At 36.0% G+C, this 14,838-nt stretch overlaps 1 protein-coding gene across 1 annotated transcript; it reads left to right on the top strand.

Moving 5' to 3' along the window:
* Positions 1-4,253: 4,253 nt before the first annotated feature.
* On the top strand, positions 4,254-7,170 carry LOC143256691 (uncharacterized). The gene is made up of 3 exons (XM_076514242.1): positions 4,254-4,388; positions 4,768-4,908; positions 6,569-7,170. The coding sequence occupies exons 1-3, from the start codon at positions 4,380-4,382 to the stop codon at positions 6,941-6,943; spliced, it is 525 nt and encodes a 174-aa protein (XP_076370357.1). The 5' UTR covers positions 4,254-4,379; the 3' UTR covers positions 6,944-7,170.
* The last annotated feature ends 7,668 nt before the right edge of the window (positions 7,171-14,838 follow it).

Below are 14,838 nucleotides of genomic sequence, written 5' to 3' on the forward strand. Positions count from 1 at the left end.
AAGTATGCTTTAGATTTTAGCTGTGTACTTTTATCATTTGTCGTTTACAGAAAGTATGCTTCAGATTTTAGTTGTGTACTTTTATCATTTGTCGTTTATAGAAAGTATGCTTCAGATTTTAGCTGTGTACTTTTATCATTTGTCGTTTATAGAAAGTATGCTTTAGATTTTAGTTGTGTACTTTTATCATTTGTCGTTTACAGAAAGTATGCTTTAGATTTCAGTTGTGTACTTTTGTCATTTGTTGTTTATAGAAAGTATGCTTTAGATTTCAGTTGTGTACTTTTATCATTTGTCGTTTATAGAAAGTATGCTTTAGATTTTAGCTGTGTACTTTTATCATTTGTCGTTTATAGAAAGTATGCTTTAGATTTTAGCTGTGTACTTTTATCATTTGTCGTTTATAGAAAGTATGCTTTAGATTTTAGCTGTGTACTTTTATCATTTGTCGTTTACAGAAAGTATGCTTCAGATTTTAGTTGTGTACTTTTATCATTTGTCGTTTATAGAAAGTATGCTTTAGATTTTAGCCGTGTACTTTTATCATTTGTCGTTTATAGAAAGTATGCTTTAGATTATTTATCCTCATTAACTGATACACTCCGTTAAAGTGATATTAAATAAATAGCTGTACTTAGAATACCTAGCTAAATACTGTGATTTTAGCATTAGTTGGATCATGACGCTACGCAAATCGTTTATAAAACATTGCTAATTATTATTTTGTTTGGTTTAACTTTCGCGCAAAACTATACAGGGGTTATCTGCGCTAGCCATCCGTAGATGAGCAGTGTAAGACTAGAAGTAAGACAGTTAGATCTTACCACGCGCCGCCAACTTTCAGAATTACTCTTTTGCCATTCCCACTATTTGCCGGCTGAAAGGGTATGACAGAGATTCGAACCCGCGCCCTTCAGATTGCGAGTCGAGCGCCTTAATCATCTGTCTACTAATCATTCTCACATGTTATTAACTACAAATAACCATTATTAAGACTTTTAATTATTTCTAGCTTAATTATTCCTTTCTACAAATAGAACATTGAAAATGTTACAAACAGCGAGATCTTTACTAGCTAAGAACATAAATTCGGACAGTTTAATGATAAACAATGTACAATTATTTGCCTTTAACTTTTTCATGGGAAGACTTGTACATTATCTTTTTTACTTGAGTCTGACATTTCAATTGAGTATAACAGTCGAGTTTCTTAATTTTCGGATTTTTGTGTGTCTCGGCGTGGCCAGGTGGATAGGGCGTTTGGCTCGTGATCTGAGGGTCGCGGGTTTGACTCCCTGTCACAACATACATGCTCGCTTTTTTAGACGTGGAGGCGTTATAATGTGTGGTCAATCCCATTATTCGTTGGTAAAAGAGTAGCCCAAGAGTTGGCGGTGGATGGTGATGACTAGTTGCCTTCCTTCTAGTTTTACACTACTAAATTTGGGACGGGTAGCGCAGATAGCTCTCGTGTAGCTTTGCGCGAAATTGCAAAACAAGCATCATAGTTTTTGTTACAATAATCTTCATATTAATCTCAGGTATCGTAGAAAAATTACACGTTTTTGTGGAAATAAAAGTTGCAAGATGTGCTATTTACTGTCCGAATTTTAAAACTGTATATATACCTTTTAATGAAGAAATTCTTAAATACGACCATGTATTTTGTAATGCAATCTGATATTCTGAAGAATAGATATTATTTTCCTTACTTCCTCAGACTATTCAAGTTTGTAGGGTTACTTAACCACAGAGACGACCTAGAATGTATGTGGGCTGTAGTTTGAGACAATGTCTCATTACAGTGACCTGAGTAGACTTTAATGAGTGTTCTAATCAAACAACAACGGAACTGAATATTTCACTTTTACACTTATTACGGTTTTTTGTGGCTCTTACAAAATGCCATTCAATACAGTTGAATAACAACCTTTACGTCAGGGTTTATAATTTTTGTTCTATTTGTTGGTGTTATAAGTTCTGTCATTATGCTGCACATTGATAAGCTCCACGATCGGCGATATAAACTTCTGGATATATTAGTCATATTCAGGGCTTCTAGTGATTCACGGCTCTTGTTATCATCCTCAGCAAATAAGATTTTCATCTCAGGGCAAAATGATAGAAAAAGAGAGTGGATAAATAATTTTTTAACTGGTATTAGTTGTGTAATAATAAAAGTCATAATTGTATGTTTATGCATATACACATATATGTTTTGAATGAATCTTTTTTAAAAGTAATTGTTTGTTTGGAATTAAGCACAAAGCTACACAACGGGCTATCGCTACTCTGTCCAGTACGGGTAGTAAAGCCCGGTTTTCGTGGTGTGAGTCTGCAAACATACCACTATTCCACTGTGGCTTTTGAAATGACACATTTATGGTTGGGTGATTGTTTAGGCTGTACAATGTGCTCCCCAGTGGCACAATGGTATGTCTATGTACTTATACCGCTAAAAACTGGGTTTCAATACCCGCGATGAGCAGAACACTGATAGCCCATTGTATAGCTTTGTGTATAATAACAAACAACAGTTGTATCGCACTAATGCCAGATACCCTGAACTTAACTAAACATTCAACATTTAAAACTCATTAACAATTACTTAGTTTTATAGACATTTTTTGTTATCTTAATATAGAAAGTAAAAAGCTTTTAACAAAGGAAAGTCTATTTGTATTACAAACAAAACACATAAAATAGTTTTATTGTTTCTGTTTATAAATGGTAAATTTACTTTTTTTTTTACTTTGCAGCATACACTCTGATTTCGAAATATGTTATAATGAATAACAACTTTATTATAAATTGAAACTAAAATAATTTGTCTGTGAATGTTAATACTTAATGTTTGAATACCTTGTCTGTAAGTATTAATACTCAAATCCTTAACCGTACGTAACGTATAATATATTAAGTTAAAGTTTAAAAACTATAACTAACACCTGCCCAAACAAAGCCAGAAACGTACCTGACTTACAGGTCCAAACGAACATGCTATTTAGATCCGAGAAGAATAAGCATTAGGATTATATTTGCCATTTCTTGCTTTTCGTATTAGGCCTCTCTTGGAAATACTAGCAGAGCGATGTACAGCTCAATCATATCTCTGAGATCAGATATATTTATTACAACCCTCGTGATCTCCTTATCAGTATAGGCTTGAATAACAAGAAGTATTATGAAATATTTTGGTAACTCTGTAAAATATTAGGGCAAAAATAGCAATTTATAACCAACAAACAGGGTATTTTTAGACGATTTCCAAGGTGAGGTATAGTGATGTGTACTCCTTCACTTTTCCAGCCAGTTTGGTTTGAAACTGTATCTCCCCTTAAATACTAACAGGTTATTGAATATTTAAATAATTAACCATGTCGAATTCTGTACTATGAGAGGGAAGAATACACAGATTATCTGCGCATCATTCTGTATTCCCCATGGAATTTTATGTCAGCGTGGTTTACTCGTTTAACGCTATATTAGAATCAGTGCAGGGTTTTTTTCCTCTGATTTGCATATCTGGTAGCCTAGATTCACAAGGAAAGTAGACTCATTGTTTAATATTAATGATTATTTAGAGTGTTGTAAAGACGTACAAAAATCACACGTTTTCCTTCCAGAATCACAATCTAGTTTATGGTAATGTTTGTTATGTATGATTAGTTTGAAACAGCTAACTCTCAGGACATTATCAAGCGTGTCAACCGAAGTTTTTATTTTACTTACATCTGAGAAATCTTCAACGAAAAAGTGCTGAAAGTTAGATATTATTAGATTTATTCAGCATTACGAAGCACAAAACATAGGAATAATCGAAAATGAACAAGTCTTTTACCATTGGTCGAATAATGATAAGTCAAAATAAGCAAAAAAAAAAAAGTGCCATGAAATGTATTCAGAAAAAAATACACTCGAAAATAAACTGAAACCTCTTATATTAAACATCCAAAACAACATGTATGTATATTTAACAGGTCTTTGTTTTAGTGATTTTACAAACATGTGTGGTATTTGTTTAAAAAGAGATACACTGATGAGTTGTTCATCATTGCTATATACATACTCGTAGACTCATGTCAACACTTTTTGTCTAGGGTATACTGGAAGCTAGAAACCTAGATTTTGAGTGTTTTTACGATAAAATCTGGTCCAAACCCTCCCTTCCCTTAGGGTAAACTTTCACCGCTCCCATCCTCGTGCATCATTTTTTTTTCATCATGCTTTTTCACTTCATGTCAGCCTCATTATTCTTTCATCAAAACTAGGCCAAACCTTAGTATAAAAGATGCTATTTCTTGAGCAGTCTTCAGAAAATCGACGGTAAACGCACTTCGTCAAATATTCTACTTAGTAAAAGTCTTCCTGTACGAAAAATGTCTAAGGTAATTTTCTGTTGAAGTTTAAACTCTATTTATGGCTGAAATATATGGAATAAACATATAACGTTTTCCCCTAGTGGCAAAGTTTCACACTAGAAAGTTGAAATAAACTTTCGAAAATAGTTAATGAATTCTTACAAGCTTTACTTTTTCCATTTATATATAGCGTATTCAAACTACTACAAGGAAGCATTTTAAATCAGATTCAACAGTTAATTTCTTTGAAATATTACTCATATTCCTTTAACATTATAGCTACACTAACTTGCAGGGAACTGAATATCACATTGAAACTATAAAGATTAAAACTGTTAATCAGTGAGAGCTCCCTCTTTTGTTATAAAGTCACATATATTAATAATGCTGTTTTCTTTACTTCTAGCTCATTGTACTGTGTATGCTGGCTACAGCTGCCTATGCTGGTTATCCATTCTACGCAGCCCCAGCTGTCAAGGTTGTACATGCTCCTCTTTACAGCTACCAACCTAAACCTGTCGTCGCTGTACCGAAACCTGTCGAAGTTGTAAGTTCTCATTCTTTAATTCTACCAAAATAAAATTTCATTAATCTCTCAGATAAAGAGTTACAAACAAATACATCATAGACACATGATGCTATCGTGTACACAGCTAAGCCTAACCTGCACTCGTTCTACATTGCACTTTCACAATAACATAGTGTGAACCTCCTATAACTTTTCATGTCCAATAATTCTAGGCCCGGCATGGCCTAGCGCGTAAGGCGTGCGACTCGTAATCCGAGGGTCGCGGGTTCGCGCCCGCGTCGCGCTAAACATGCTCGCCCTCCCAGCCGTGGGGGTGTATAATGTGACGGTCAATCCCACTATTCGTTGGTAAAGAGTAGCCCAAGAGTTGGCGGTGGGTGGTGATGACTAGCTGCCTTCCCTCTAGTCTTACACTGCTAAATTAGGGACGGCTAGCACAGATAGCCCTCGAGTAGCTTTGTGCGAAATTTCCAAACAAACCAAAAAACCAATAATTCTATAAAAGCGCCTTCTAACGGCAGAATAACGAGAGTACGTAAAATGTAATATAAAATGAAACGTTCGGTCAGCAACATTTTCGGGGGAGCATGAAGGTAGAAAGAATTATTTTTACAGCATTTGTTGTAACATTGTGCTCTAGCGCGTAAGGCGTGCGACTCGTAATCCGAGGGTCGCGGGTTCGTGCCCGCGTCGCGCTAAACATGCTCGCCCTCCCAGCCGTGGGGGTGTATAATGTGACGGTCAATCCCACTATTCGTTGGTAAAGAGTAGCCCAAGAGTTGGCGGTGGGTGGTGATGACTAGCTGCCTTCCCTCTAGTCTTACACTGCTAAATTAGGGACGGCTAGCACAGATAGCCCTCGAGTAGCTTTGTGCGAAATTTCCAAACAAACAAACGACTACAGTGAAAAGCAATATTAAAATACCTCATTTTAAATGTTTAATTTAAGAAAACTGACTTTGCCTATTACTTCAAACTGTGTATTATACTAATTTTTTCTTTACAGAACATTAAGTTTTATATCATAAGTAAATGCTAGTTTTTTTCAGTTATTTCAGTAAAGTAGTTTTATACGTTTTATGTTATAAAGAAATACTATTTTTTTTTCAATTCTTTCAGTAAAGTAGTTTTGCAATACAAAATCTCACACAATCATCAGCGGCAAATAATAATTAGCAAAATAGTTTGCTGTAGTTCTTACGAAAGTCCTAATCATTATTGAAGCCAAGGACCAAAGAGGATTTTTTTTGAAGCACAAAACTACTTTTGGGTTATCTATGCTGTGCCCACCACGGATATTAAACTATGAATTTTAATGAGATAAGCATTAAAGAATTATCCCTGATATTTTGGGAGGCGTTTTATTCGGTTATCAAAATTGTTGTTCTTTATTTAATTTAGAATATTAACTAACACGTTTGGTTTTATGTCTACCGTAAGGACTTTGCTCGAAAGTACAGTAAATAATTCTGGAACCTTAATAAAAGGATTGAGATGGTTAAAGAGAACACACACACACAAAAAAAAATACAAGAGACGAAATAATTTTATAAGCTAATAAGTACTAAATCGTATTTTACCTGTGATATTATTCGAGAATTACAATTTAATCATTTTCAATCGGTAAAATATTAAACACATTATGAAGTTTTCTCATAAAAACCATCTCTGCCACCAGGAGAAACCCCAGCCTTATGACTTCAGCTACGAAACTAAAGACGAAGATGGTAACACCCAATCCCGTCAGGAGTCCGGAGACGGATCTGGTGCTGTTAGTGGCAGTTTCTCCTACACAGACGCTAACGGACTCTTCCGGCGAGTAAATTATGTGGCTGATGCCGATGGTTTCAAGCCTTCCATCGAGACCAACGAACCAGGCACTGCTAACGCCAATCCTGCTGATGTCCAGGTAACAGCTCAGGAACCTCCTGCAATCAAGTCAAGGCTGCCCCAGTTCACAAAATCGTCAAACTGGTCCATGCTCCCTACTACCACGCCCCCTTGGCTTACGGCTACGCTCACGCTTAAGGAAGAAAATTACTTGGTAAAATAATGACTTAGCTTCAAACATCGTTGTCTTTAACTTCCATGTGTGCATTCTTTTCAGTTAATGTCGTTAGTTTTTGTATAATTACTCCTTGGTGATACCCAAGTTTTGTTTGCTTTGTGATTAGTAATTTATTTGCTTCATGTTTCTTGAAATGTTTTAACAACATAAAACTTTTTCTGCTTCCATACTGCACGTAAGAAAAGTTTTGTAATAAACTGTTCAGAAATCGATATTTTTAATTTTGCGTCATTTCATTGGTGTCATAAATAATTTTAAATACAAGAATTGAAACAAAAAGCTCTTAGCTGAGTATTTAAATGCTAACGTTGAAAATGAACAGAAAATTCACCTTTTAAACGAAAAAAAGCTAAAGTCACAACTCGCCAAAGACTTCGCATTAACATCATTAATTTCACATTTCATTTACAATTTAAAAATCCACACACTTCAAGCGATCCAGCGTTATATACCTACATATTAAAATAACTGAAATAAAACTATTCTCAAATCAGAAAGAAACTTATATTGCGTTCATTCGAATGTTCCATGTGCTGGTGTTCTGTAACTTACCAGTCAACAGTAACGAAGGAAACTCGCTTTTTTATTTAATTATTTAGAATATTTTTTGTGTACTTAACCTTCATTATCGCTTTCTTGTCTTTTCATAAAACTCGAATGATAATATATTCCTTTCAAATATTCGAACAAAAATACGCAATGGTGACCTGTATAAGTCTTACCTAATTTTGAAGACTTAGGCGAGAGGGAAAGCAAACCAATCAGTTTCACCCATCACCAATTTTTGGAATACTCTAATAGAATGATCGGATTTGACCATTACAGTCCAAAGTACGGAACTCGATTTTCTTTTTTTTTATGCGGTAACAGGATGCAAACCACGAACTCTCAATTTCAGAGTACTGTATGCTAACTACACTTCTCTACATTTGGCTCTAAATTCTAAATTTAAAATACTGTAACAACAGTGATAAATATTTCGATGTTTTTGAAACTGGAAAGAAAAAATGTTTTAGAGAATTAAAAATGCTTTATGTTAGAGTCCATACATTTAAAATATTAAGTTTTTAACCCCAGTTTTCACATTAGGAAGTATAGACAGTTGTATGATAAAACAATATACCTTATGCAGTGATCTAATACACCTATTGTTCTTTATGTTCTGTCAATAACTACAGTGTACAGAAACATCGTAAAATAAAATATTATTTTTATTCAACATACATGCTCGCCCTTTCATTAGTGGAGGCGCTACAATGTTAAGGTCAATCCCATTATTCATTAGCAAAAGAGGAGTTCAAGCTTTGACGGTGAATGGTAGTGGCTAACAGCTTTTCTCTAGTCCTTCACTGCTAAATTTGGGACGGCTAGCGCAGATATCCCTCGTGTAGGTTTGCACTAGGCCCGGCATGGCCAAGCGTGTTAAGGCGTGCGACTCGTAATCTGAGGGTCGTGGGTTTGCATCCCGGTCGCGCCAAACATGCTTGCTCTTTCAGACTAATAATTTAGTTCTCAAAGTTATTAACAGTTGTGAGAAGTTTCTTTGTTTGTTTTCAATTCCGCGCAAAGCTACTCAACGACTATTTGCGCATGCCGTTCCTAATTTAGTAGCGTACGACTAGAGGGAAGGCAGCTAGTCATCACCACCCACAGCCAACTCTTTGGCTATTATTTTACCAACGAATATAATGCCCCACGACTGAAAGAGTGAGCATGTTTTGTATGACGGGGTTTCGAACCCGCGACCCTCAGATTGCGAGTCGAGCACCTTAATCACCTGTCCACTAATCATTCTCACCTTCTATTAAGTACAAATAGCCATTATTAAGACTTTTAATTATTTCTAGCTTAATTATTTCTTTCTACAAATAATACATTGAAAATGTTACAAACAGCGAGATCTTTACTAGCTAAGAACATAAACTCGGACAGTTTAATGATGAACAAAATGTAGAATTATTTGCCTTTAACTTTTTCATGGGAAGGCTTGTACAATATCTTCTTTACTTGGGTCTGATATTTCAATTGAGTCTAGCAGTCGAGTTTCTTAATATTCGAATTTTTTGTGGCCCGGTATGGAGAGGTAGGTGGTTAAGGCACTCGATTCGTAATCTGAGGGTCGTGAAATGGGATAATTTCTGCTCAAAACTAAACGATAAAACTGACCCGAAAAAATTCTGAGGACACCTTAAACGACTCACCAACGACAATTCAGCCGCAAAGAAATATCCTGCACTTCAACACAACAATACAACAGCACACACAAATAAAGAAAAAGCTGAAGCTTTTCAGCGCAACTACAAAATACATACATACAAAACTCATTCTGATCCAGATATGAATACATATTTCTACAACAAAGCCACGATTAGAACCAATTTTCCCAACGAGTATATCTGAGACAAATACAAGACACATCACAAACAACGAAGACACGATACTAACGAAAGAAATATCCATACATGAACTTCTCAAAGCAATAAAAAACACAAAAAACAAATTTCCGGATAAAGATGAGATGCAAGCCATCCTTCTAAAAATGGGCACAAAAAAAGGCAAATTGTTTGACCACTTAAAGGCACTTTTAACCTTATCTCTATCTTTTGGATACATACCAGTTTCTTGGAAGCATGCTAATATATTAATGTTCCATATGGAAGGAAAGCCATTAAATAAACCTAATAGCTACCGACCAATCAGCCTGACCAGCTGTGTAGGCAAAATTCTTGAAAGAATAATCAGTAATAGACTCTCCACATTCTTTGAGATAATATTAAAATTACCAGAAGAACAAAATGGATTCAGGAAATTTAGACAAACAACTGATCACTTAATCAGATTAACTGAAACTATAATAAATAGCTTCAATAAAAAGAATGCACTGTCGTTTGCTTCCTTGATATCGAGAAAGCATTTGACACTGTATGGCACGATGGTCTGAGGTTCCGAATGAATTAAATGGGACTACCGTGAGGAATTATTCGCTGGCTATTTAACTTTTTGGAAAATAGAGAGTGTAGAGTGATTGTTGAGGGTACCTTTTCTGAGTACTTTACTCCAGAAGCTGGTGTCCCTCAGGGAGGGGTGGTTAGCTCTATACTCTGCATCATATATGTAAACAATATGCCACTGAAGGATCCTAATCATGGATTCTCCTCACAGTTCGCAGATGATGTGGCAGTGTGGAAAAGTGCCACAACACCAACAATAGCAGCCACAAACATACAACCGCAACTAAATAGAATAAGCGAATACTGTCAAGAATACAGAATAAAAATAAATACAGCAAAAACATAACTTGTCGTCTTTACAAAATTGACAAAATACAAAAAACCTACAGCCTGAAATATATATGAATGGAACACTACTTCAGACTGCCACATCGGCAAAATTTCTTGGTCTAGCCTATGATTCAAAATTAACATGGCTTAACCATGTAAATGAAATTAAAAGTAAAGCCTGGCGAAGAACCAACTATGCTAGGAGTCTAACTGACAAGAACAGTGAGGCATCAACAAACAATATACTAAATATTTACAAAACATACATTTGAAGAGTAATCGACTATGCAGCTCCAGCATGGATAACTGTAAGTGACAAAACAATTAAAAACCAAACTACAAACAATCTAAAACCCACTCCTCACAACAGCATATAGAGTTCCCAGAGCAACATCTTCTCAATTTATACATAAATATTCAAACATACTAACCAAACCAGAAAGACTCCTACATGATACAATAACGTATTTTGATAAAAATTGGATGAAAAACGAATTACTATGCGAACTAGACATGTACCTCATACATGATGAAGCTAGTCCAAAACACCTCTCCCCGATCAATATATATTTTAAACATAAAAATAAATAAATGAAAAACTATATAAATAAAAAGTAATAAAAAAGTGCCACCAACAAACTAGACATCTTATTGATAGAGCAAAACAATATATATACATGTATGTCAATACATGGACATTGCCCTGAAAAAGGTCGGAGTATTTCAGCTCACTCTGACCAAAGAAAGCAGTAACTAATACCATCAAACACTGCATGACCACACAAGTACAGGAAGGAGGAAGAGGTCAAAGAGCACCTGACCCTCCAGAGTGCGTACATATTATACCGAAGCCCAAGAGAGAGAATCCCCATCACACCAAACATGCTCGTCCTTTCAGCCGTGGGGACGTTATAATGTGACGGTCAGTCCCACTCTTCGTTGGTTAAAGAGCAGCCCAAGAATTGGTGGTGGGTGGTGGTGACTAGCTGCCTTCCTTCTAGTCTTACACTGCTAAATTAGGGACGGCCAGCTCAGGTAGCTCTCGTGTATCTTCGCGCGAAATTCAAAAACAAACCAAACCAAACTTATGTCCGAGAAGATAAATTTTCTTTAACATTTGTTTTAGTCTAATTTTATTATTTTAAAGGCATGCTTAAGCGGCAACAGCAGGTAAATTAAAAAAAAATTGAATCATAAACATTTACTTTTTCTTATATTCAGGCATTCTTTTATTAACTTGGATCAAATACCTAACTGTATATTATAAAACTCAAAATCCAGGTGTAGTGTTATTGATCGACAACAAATAACTGGTGTGGCTTATATCACTCAAAAGCTAGGTACACGTTTATTAAAAAGTTTAAAGAACTAACCGTACATTATTGAATTCGAAACCCAATACACCCGGTGCTGAGTTTCTAAATTTGTGAGTTTTATAATTATGTTTAGATGTATCTATATTAAGTTTCTATGAGTTATAGAAGTCTGATGACCAGGACTGAAAGTGTTTCTTTGTTTGTTATTGAACACAAACCTACACAAACGGCTATCTGTGCTCTGCTCACCACGGGTATCGAAACTCAATTTTCAGTAGTATGAGTCCACGGACATACTACTGTGCCACTTGGGGGCGATTAAATGTGAAACTACAATACATAATATGCTACCAAGCTTTCAAGAGATCACACGTGGACGAAACCACGTGCACATGTGGTTAATGGCCGACTTTTGACAACTTTGTGAGCCCATGTGTCTCTGTTTTCTGGTTTAAATGAAATTAGGTTCATTGTAATACATTTGGATAGAAAAATGAAATCATTTGATTCTTCAAAGTCTGTAATTATGATAGTTTTAACTCTTTCATTTTTCTAGGCTTAATATTAAAATCAAACACGTACAATAAATATATTTACTTTATTTAACTTGGAGAAATATTTTGAAAAGTAGTAACATATTGATATATATGTGTGTGTGTTTTTCTTATGGTAAAGCCATATCGGGATATCTGTTGTGTTCACCGAGATGAAATCGAACCCATGATTTTATTGTTGTAAAACCGGATATTTACGGCGGGGTACTGATGTATACATGTATGCCACCAGAGAAAACCTCAACTATAACTTTCCCAGCGAGAGGACAGAAATAGGGAGACAATACTCGTATCGGGAGGACAAGAACAGGGAGGTTATACTTCCAAAGATAGGACAGGAACAGGAAGGTAACACTCTCACTGATATGACAGGAACAGAAAGGTGACGCTCTCATTGATATGATAGGAACAGGAAGATAATAGGACAGGTCAAGAAGGTAATACTCACTGATATGACAGGAACAGGAAGGTAGCACTCTCATTGATATGACAGGAACAGGAAGGTAACACATTCACTGATAGGACAGGAACAGGAAGGTAACACTCTCATTGATATGACAGGAACAGGAAGGTGACGCTCTCATTGATATGATAGGAACAGGAAGATAATAGGACAGGACAAGAAGGTAATACTCACTGATATGACAGGAACAGGAAGGTAACACTCTCATTGATATGACAGGAACAGGAAGGTGACGCTCTCATTGATATGATAGGAACAGGAAGATAATAGGACAGGACAAGAAGGTAATACTCACTGATATGACAGGAACAGGAAGGTAACACTCTCATTGATATGACAGGAACAGGAAGGTGACGCTCTCATTGATATGATAGGAACAGGAAGATAATAGGACAGGACAGCAAGGTAATACTCACTGATATGACAGGAACAGGAAGGTAGCACTCTCATTGATATGACAGGAACAGGAAGGTAACACTTTCACTGATAGGACAGGAACAGGATGAGGGTCTTTTACTTTAAAATCGTGGGCGGCGAGGAATCTATAGACCCAAGATCTAGAGTTAGATGTAGGGAGAAAGAGGAGTACCCTGAGAAAACCCAGTTCCACTAGTGGCGCCAGTAGTAACTATTCATGTATAAATAAATACCTAGTGAATTATGGGATTGATCTTGAGCCCTTCTTCTCGACCAGTGAGCCGTGATGCTAACCCGACTATGTTCCTGTGACAGCTTGGAAAAGTTATCTCTGTTTACAATACCTCAACATTTATCCATTCTCCTACTGCTGTGTGTATGTTCAAGATCACGCTCATTTCGAAACTTCGTAACGCATCTTAAATGCCGTTGGCAGAGAAAAATAACCAACGTAACGCATATGATTAAGCGCCTATTTATCAGATTCTCTAACTTGCGACTTGTTTAGTTTGGTTTGTTTTGAATTTCGCGCAAAGCTACACAAGGGCTATCTGCGCTAGCCGTCCCTAATTTAGCAGTACACGATCAGAGGGAAGGCAGTTATTTATCACCACCCACCGCCAACTCTTGGGCTACTCTTTTACCAACAAGTAATGGGGATGACCGTAACGTTATACCGCCCCACGGCTAAAAGGGTGAGCAAGTTTGGTGTGATGGAGATTCGAACCCACGACCCTCAGATTACGGGTCGAATGCCTTAACCACCTGACCATGCCGGAACTTTGCATGTGGTATTATTGCGAACAGTATTTCAACATTTATGCTACAATAACAGAGTGTTCAATATATGACCCTACCATATTTTGTGTGTTTGTGTATGTTAAATTTCTAAATAAATCTTTTATATTTAGGGACCCAAAATAATAATAAAAACGTGTATTTTATAACTTTTTTATTGCATTGCACGATGTATTAATTTCATTTACTCCCTGGACCCATCATTCACTCCTTTCAAACAAGGCTTTACATTGTTATCTAAAATGATTTAGGCTGTAGAGTAAAAATGTTGTTTTTGTTTTGAAGTTAAGCACAAAGCTACACAATGGACTATCTATGCTCTGCCTGTCACGGGTATAGAAATCCGAATTTTAGCGTTGTAAATCCGCAGACATTCCGCTGTGCCATAGGGGTACAGTAAAGGATGAATGACACTACTGTTATTTTGAATTGTTGGGAAGGTCAGGGAAGACAGCTTTCAAATGATTCTTAAATACAGTTATCAGCAAGTAATGAATCACGAACTCTTTTTTCCTAAGCTGTGGATGTTTGGTTTTTATATTATAGTTAAAACAGAATAAAAAGTGATGACTGCTACTCCACTTTAAATCGTTTTCATCAAATAAAAGGATCATGTCACCGTTTTTTTACGAGTTTTACAATGGAATTGTATGGCCTAATGATTAGGGTGTTCGACTTGCAGTCATTATATCTGTATATAAAAAACTTACTAAACGTTCACGCACTGTTATCAGATGTGTCACGTTACACAGATTGTATTCTGTCAATACTGTTGCTTTTTATTTTGTTTTTTACGTTGAATGCAAAATTAAACGGAATTCTGCAAATACGTATCTGTATTTTTGTTTTCATTATCATTGACGTCTTTCTGCATTGTAAGTACCATCCCTGTAGTTCAGCAATATGTTTAAAATCCTACAATGTCACAACTCGATGGTCGATTCTTGAGGCCATCCCTGTAGTTCAGCAATATGTTTGAAAGCCTACAAAGTCACAACTCGATGGTCGATTCTTGAGGCCACAACAACACTGATAGTTCATTGCGCATTTT

The sequence above is a fragment of the Tachypleus tridentatus genome, chromosome 7 (assembly GCF_004210375.1).
Source record: "Tachypleus tridentatus isolate NWPU-2018 chromosome 7, ASM421037v1, whole genome shotgun sequence".
NCBI classification, from domain to species: Eukaryota; Metazoa; Arthropoda; class Merostomata; order Xiphosura; family Limulidae; genus Tachypleus; species Tachypleus tridentatus.